The sequence below is a fragment of the Mandrillus leucophaeus genome, unplaced genomic scaffold (assembly GCF_000951045.1).
Source record: "Mandrillus leucophaeus isolate KB7577 unplaced genomic scaffold, Mleu.le_1.0 Scaffold202, whole genome shotgun sequence".
In the NCBI taxonomy this organism is placed as follows: domain Eukaryota; kingdom Metazoa; phylum Chordata; class Mammalia; order Primates; family Cercopithecidae; genus Mandrillus; species Mandrillus leucophaeus.
Genome location: NW_012102055.1, coordinates 5,217,688 through 5,225,337, shown reverse-complemented (window position 1 = coordinate 5,225,337; position 7,650 = coordinate 5,217,688). Strand labels below are relative to the sequence as shown.

General features: G+C 46.5%; 1 protein-coding gene across 1 annotated transcript in view; it reads right to left on the bottom strand.

The window, feature by feature from the left end:
- Positions 1–3,173: 3,173 nt before the first annotated feature.
- CFAP61 (cilia and flagella associated protein 61) overlaps positions 3,174–7,650 on the bottom strand; it is a 317,571-nt gene continuing 313,094 nt past the window's right edge. The window contains exon 27 of the mRNA XM_011979531.1: positions 3,174–3,666. Within this exon, the coding sequence (XP_011834921.1) occupies positions 3,466–3,666 (201 nt within the window). The 3' untranslated portion in view covers positions 3,174–3,465. The remainder of the gene's footprint in view (positions 3,667–7,650) is intronic.

Here is a 7,650-nt window from a genome sequence, read left to right as displayed (position 1 = left end):
CGGCAGCTGGTCCGTGCGCCTCGGTCTCAAACGGAACTGACAAAACCCAGCGAAACTGACCAGAAAGGCCGCGGCGACCCAGATCCTTTCCCCTTCCTCCCACCCCACTCACACCTGCACCCCGCCTCGCCTGCCGTAGGAGGACGAAGAGGCATCCAGGCTCCTGGGGGCCACAAGAGCATACTTTCTACCTTGGTGTGCGTTTTTGCTATGGGGTTAGGGGGTGGTCCTCCCCCACCACCGCCGTTCCTCTCCCTTCCGCCTTTCCCTCTTCTCCCGTCCCTGCTCTCCTCCCTAGCCCTCCGGTTCCCTCCTTGTGTCATCCGCCTCCTCTCTCTCCTCCTATCCTTCTCTCCCCTTCTGTCTCTTCCCTTCTTTTCTTTCCCCTCCTTTCTTGCTCCCCACGGTCTCACCTCTCCCTCCTCTCTCTCCCCATCCCTTTCACTCCTAGTCCCTCCCCACCTGTGGTCTCCCTCCCTATGACTGGCCCCCTTCCTCTCTCCCAGCCCCTTCTTCCCACTGTCCCTCCCTCCCCATCCAGTTCCCCCAGCCCTTTTTGCTGTCTTTCTGCTCCTCTCTCTCCTCTCGTCCCTCTCTCCTGTGTCTTCCCTTGCTTGTTTCTGTCCTCTCTCCCTCTCTTCCCCCCACCTCTCTCCCAGTCTCCCATTCCTCTCCCCTACTCTCTTTGCTTCTCTCTCTCCCCCCTCCTTCACTCTCCCCCCACTCTTCTCCCTGCTCTTATTCTCCCCCCACTCCCCACAGGCCAATGTGTGTTATTTTATTTGTCTAGAGAGAGCCTATTTGTTCAGTGATGTGTGGCCTCCTGGTCGCCTGCTTTAATGGGGGACGCGGAGGCTTGGTTTCTGTGAGCATTAGCATACAGCTGCCGGGCTCTGCGCCCCTGCCGGCGCTCACTTTATCCCAGCCTTATCATCACTTCTTCTTTCAACCAGAAAACAATCAACAGCTCCTCGCACTCGGCGACTTTCGAGCCCTGCTCCCTGCTTCTTGGCTAACACTGGCTCACTCGGGTGCGCACCCTCTCTCTCTCTCTCTCTCTCTCTCCCTCCTCTCTCTCTCTCTCCCTCTTGAAAGGGTAAATATTGATTGGCTGGCTTTACATTTTATGCTCCATGCCATATTTCCTTCCCTCTCTCACTTCGTCGTTGATTTTTCTCTTGCCCTCCTGTAATGTTTGAGTGTAATAAAACCATAAGAAGCCATTTTTTGGAAAGGCGGTGGTTACACTCTCTATTAAAAACCGACATCTGTCGGGAGAGCAATTAGAGGCATCAGAAGGCAGGGTTGTTGCATGTGTTTTGGGAGAATAAAACTTTGGAAAATTAACTTTGGTATTTTTTTTATTAATATTCTTTGCTTAAAACTGTAGAATTCCAAGATCAAGCTTAGAAGCCAAGATGTCCCCAGCTCAGCAGCAAGTGCTGAAATATGTAGAGATGCCAAGCATTCATTCCACTTACAGAATTCATGCCTTGTGCAAGCCAAATCCAAATATTGGTCTCTTTCAAGCACTTGCTTTTGCCAGGCTTTATCTTCACCGTTATTTTCCCAAAGCCCTTAGAATAGTCAGTTGCAAGTTATAATCAACAACTCTTGAATTCCTCTTTTATTTTTAGGAAACTTGTTCAGTGATAAAGTTTTCAAGTCTGAACAGATATGCTAAGATCCTTAGATTCAGGAAATTATTTAGCATATATGCTAAATATCCTATAAATTACCCACTTTCTAAGTGTGAGATAAGGATTAAAATAATGTCACCCAATACACTTTGTAGACGAAAATATATTCTAGATATTTTCAAGTCTGCTGTGATACTTATGGAGCTCCAACACTCCTTTTTCAAAAGGCGGCAAAGGAAAACTTGTCACATTTATGCATGATTTTGTATTAAGGTTGACATTGTCATTTGGGGTCACTTTTATGTGACTAGAGGCTTTTTAATGCTAATACTTGGTCGCAGAAGTCATAACTGTTGATCCTCTGAGGTTGTTCTGTTAATCTCCATCCAAGGGTTCCAGGACCTGTCACAGAAACTTACACCTTTTACTTATGAGTTTGACCCAGGTCCTTTCAGGGGAAAGGGACAGGGGAGGAGAGTTGCTTGAGCCGACTCATTCACCAGTCCCTGAAATATGGTTTCACATGTGCTGGGTCTGAATTCTGAAGAGTGGACCAGTAGCAATTGTTCCCTATTCAAGTGACATAGTGTGTACCATACGGCCAATGCTGGACCCTCCCCACAGTGACCCATGCATTTGTGGAAAACGCACATGTGAAGGAATTAGGAGCATTTATTGCTTGCTTTTGCCTGCCTTGGGAAAATCAAGAGTCCAGTATTCTGGAACAATTTTATTTTGCAGAAATATCAATATCAAATAACTTTGCAGTTCCAACAAGTTGGCACTTTGCAGCAGAGAGTTTGATAATGTGTATACAATACTGTAATGCCAGCTCTGACTTTCCTTCTAATAGTTGTGTATCCCTTATCTTGTGCCAATTTTTGCTCAACATTTACCTGAAATATAACACATGAACAAAAAAGTGGAATTGTTCACAAAAACCAATGTTAAGCCCTGCTGTGAAAAAGTGTGTCACACTATCTACTAAGACAGACCCAATAAATGAGAACCATCTTATGTGCTGTTGCCCCTCGTTCCTGAATCCATGCAGTTTCTAGTGGGCAATTAATTTGCTTTATTTATAAGAAAAAGGGTTTCTGATCCACATGATAGCTGACATGTACTAGGGACCCCCTCCCCCTCCCCCCAGTGCAAAGCAGCAGTGCTAAGGATAAAAGAAAGTGAACTTAGATGAACTTCCCATTACCACCTTACCACGTTCTAATCTAAAACCTATGTGTGAACCCCTTGAGCATGCAACTTTTCTGTGACTTTAGGCTCCTCATCTGCAATTTGAAACAGAAATACAGCCTCCTCCTTTCCAAAGGTCATGTAAGCTTTCCTACACAATCACTGCTTCTGATGTTGGACTATATAGATTTAATTTCTCATCCTCTGTTTACTGATTTTCCATTCTGGGCACATTTTCTTTTTTTATCACCCATAAGTATTGCTGGGTAAACATGTGAAGAACTAACAAGACTGGCAGCAGAAGTTTCCAGGAAATCAAACAGAATCACACCCAAGGTAAAACAAGTTTTACACAGTATGATCTCATTTTATTGCCGAAATGGATTATTCTGCAGAGAAACATGCCTGGGATTTGTAAAGCGAGCCTGCCCCAGAAGAGAGGCACACGGCCATGTGCCACCTACTGGGATGATAGAAAACTACAGGCATAAGTCGGGAAAGGAAAGGAAGGAACAAAACCACCAGGGGCTGGCTTCACTGTCATACCAGGCTGCAGAGAACTTTTCTGTTTCTACAGAGCAAGTTTCCAGGAACTAAATAAATGAAAACCATAAAGGGGAGACCCTGCCTACAACTAAATGATGCCTGGCCACGCATACATGGGCAGGTGGTAGCGATTATAGTGTAGGTAGTCCAGAGTGCTTCTCTCCACCAGGGTTTTGTAGATGGATTCCTCGAAGACTCTTTTGAGGTATTGCCTGGGCTTCTCAGTCGGGTTTATTTCCTCATCTTCTATCTGATGGGCTAACTGCTCTATGGAAGGAAGGTCTTCCTCCTGTAAAACACAGTAAGAGGCCAGATACAGAAATTAATTGGATCCTGCACAGTTGTAACAGGGCAGTTTCGTGAAAACGAAAACGATAGTAGTCAGCTGTGCAAGGCTGGTCACTTTTTTCCTAGCTGTTAAAAATTTATTTTTAATTGTGGCAAAGTATACAATAACATCAAATGTCTTATTTTAATAATTTTTAGGTGTACAGTTCAGTGGCATGAAGTACATTCACATTGCTGTGTAACCCTCACCACTGTCCATCTCCAGGACTTTTTCATCTTTGTCAACTGAAATACTGTCTCCATTAAACAGCAGCTCCCTACCCTCCCATCCTCCAGGCCCTGGAAACCGCCTCTGTCTCTGTGAACGTGACTACACAGGCACCTCATATGAGTGGAACTGTGTAGTATTTTTTTTGTATGACTGGCTTATATCACTTAGCATAATGTCCTTAAGAGTCATCCAGGTTAGTAATTTCAAGCCCTTCATTTTCAGATAAAAATCATCATACTTGTTTTGTTGTCGTCGTTGTTTCTGTTTGTTTTTTGAGAAGGAATTTCGCTGTTGTTGCCCAGGCTGGAGTGCAATGGCGCGATCTGGGCTCACTGCAACCTCCGCCTCCCAGGTTCAAGCGATTCTCCTGCCTCAGCCTCCCGAGTAGCTGGGACTACAGGCGTGGCCCACCACACCTGGCTAATTTTGTATATTTAATAGAGACAGGGTCTCTCCTTGTTGGTCAGGCTGCTCTGGAACTCCCCACCTCAGGTGATCTGCCCGCCTTGGCCTCCCAAAGTGCTGGGATTACAGGCGTGAGCCACTGTGCCCTGCCCGTTTTAAAAAAAAAAAAAAAAAAGGAGTGATTAAACCTTTTTACTTGAAAGGTCCTAGATGGTTTTCTTGGTTATAATTCCCAAGAAATGGGATTTTAAAACCTTAGAATAAATTCACGGTCAAGTCAAATTTTATTGATACATTTGAAAAGATAGGGCTTAGAAAGAATAAAGTTGTTTGAAGTTGAGAATCATATGCTGTACACAGGTACAGTGTAGTAGAGATTTTCCAAACATTTCATTATAAACGTTGAGACAAGTTGAAGAATTGTCCAGTGGGCACCTGCACGCCCCCACCTGGACTCCACAGATAACATCTGCTATATCTGCTTCACCGCCGCATATCTGCCCTCTAGAGTAGGGTACTTCTAGAAAGCACATCCCCCAGGGTTGAGCTGGGTGCTTTCCAAACACCATGATTCTTGAACATCACTGTAGATCAAGAGTCTGTGGACTCCAATGGTACATTTATTTCAACTTCCAATAATTCCTTCTGTTTTGAACAGAAAAGGCAATTACTTGCAGGGTTTTGTTGGATTATTAACTTACTAGTGATAAGAGCTTATAGATAGAAAAGTAGACTCAAGCTATATGGAGGCATAGAGTCATTGCCACTTGGCTAAGCAGGACACAACGAGGTGTTGGAGATTATACATGCATTGGACAGAGCAGTCAGTGGGGGTTGCAGGAATTCAGAGGTAAACCAGAGGGATAAAGGTAGTGATAGGGAAAAAGCTGATTCTCACAACTAAATACTGGAGGTGCTGAAAACTTTGGGTGCCACCAGTAAGGCCTCGTGGATATATTCTGCAATGTATATGAGGTTGGCTCTTTCTTCCTTAATTTTTCTGGAGAACTGTATCAAACCAACCAAAAACAATTACCTTTTTAAAATTATACAAGATTTCGAGCTCATATTGTATGCTGCTGTTCTGACACTGGGTTAAATAGTGTAAAATCACTTTTGAAGTTTATTTCAAGCAAATATTCCTCTAGATTATAAACAGATTTTTGGGCACTTGCCTCTTGAAGGATGTCATACTGTGATCATCTTCTTTCACTGTGTGACCACCTCCCCTCACAGTATGACCACCTCCCCTCAGTGTGACCACTTCCCCTCAGTGTGACCACTTCCCCTCAGTGTGACCACCTCCCCTCAGTATGACTACCACCCCTCACAGTGTGACCACGTCCCCTCAGTGTGACCACTTCCCCTCAATGTAACCACCTCCTCTCAGTGTGACCACCACCCCTCTCAGTGTGACTACCTCCCCTCACAGTATGACCACCTCCCCTCAGTGTGACCACCTCCCCTCAGTGTGACGACCACCCCTCACAGTGTGACCACCTCCCCTCACAGTATAACCACCTCCCCTCAGTGTGACTGCCTCCTCACTCACAGTATGACCACCTCCCCTCAGTGTGACCACTTCCCCTCAATGTGACCACCTCCTCTCAGTGTGACTACCACCCCTCACAGTGTGACCACCTCCCCTCCCAGTATGACCACCTCCCCTCAGTGTGACCACCTCCTCACTCACAGTATGACCACCTCCCCTCATTGTGACCACCTCCCCTCAGTGTGACCACCTCCTCTCAGTGTGACCACCTCCCCTCACAGTATGACCACCTCCCCTCAGTGTGACCACCTCTTCTCAGTGTGACCACCTCCTCTCACAGTGTGACCACCTCCCCTCAGTGTGACCACCTCCTCACTCACAATATGACCACCTCCCCTCAGTGTGACCACCTCTTCTCAGTGTGACCACCTCCCCTCTCAGTGTGACCACCTCTGCTCACAGTGTCACTACCTCCCCTCAGTGTGATCACCTCCCCTCAGTGTGATCACCTCCCCTCACAGTGTGGCCACCTCCCCTCTTACAGTGTGACCACCTCCCCTCTCACAGTGTGACTACCTCCCCTCTCACAGTGTGACCACCTCCATCACAGTGTGACCACCTCCCCTCACAGTGTGACTACCTTCCCTTAGTGTGACCATCTCCCCTCTCACAATGTGACCACCTCCCCTCTCACAGTGTGGCCACCTCCCCTCACATAGTGTGACCACCTCCCCTCTCACAGTGTGACTCCCTCCCCTCTCACAGTATGACTCCCTCCCCTCAGTGTGACCACCTCCCCTCTCAGTGTGACCATCTCCCCTCACAATGTGATTACTTTTTCTTTCACAGCATGATCACCTCCCCTCAGTGTGACTATCTCCCCTCTCACAGTGTGACCACCTCCCTGACACAGTGTGACCACCTCCCCTCTCAGTGTGACCACCTCCCCTTTCACAATGTGATTACTTTTTCTCTCAGCGTGACCACCTCCCCTCAGTGTGACCACCTACCCTCACGCAGCGTGACCACTTTTTCTCTCAGTGTGACCACCTCCCCTCAGTGTGACCACTTCCCCTCACACAATGTGATCACTTTTTCTCTCATAGTGTGAATACCTCCCCTCTCAGTGTGACTACCTCCTCTCAGTAGTGTGACCATCTCCCTTCACGGAGTGTGACCACCCCTTCCTCCCCTCATTACCCTTATGAATTCAACTTCTTTAGATTCCACATGTAAGTGAGATCATGCAGTATTTGTCTTTCTGTACCTGATTTTTTTTTTTTTTTAAGACAAGGTCTCACTCTGTTGCCCAGACTGGAGTGCAGCGGGACGATCTCGGCTCACCACAACCTCTGCCTCCTGGGTGCAAGCAATTCTCCTGCCTCAGCCTCCCGAGTAGCTGGGATTACAGGTGCACACCACTACTGCCTGGCTAATTTTTGTATTTTTAGTAGAGACGAGGTTTCACCATGTTGGCAAGGCTGCTCTTGAACTCCTGACCTCAAATGATCCACCTGCCTCGGCCTCCCAAAGTGCTGGGGTTACAGGCCACTGTGCCCGGCCGTACTTAGCATATTATACTTAGCATAATGTCCTCCAGGTTCATCCATGTTGTTGAAAATGACAGAACAGAACTTCCTTTTTTTAAGGCTGAATAGTATTCCATTGTGCATATATACCATAATTTCTTTATCCATTCATCTGCTGATGAACACTTAGGTTCAATTCATGTCCTGGCTATTTTGAATAGGCTGCAATAGGCATAAGAATGCAGATATTTCTTTGATACACTGATTTCATTTCTTTTTTTTTTTTTT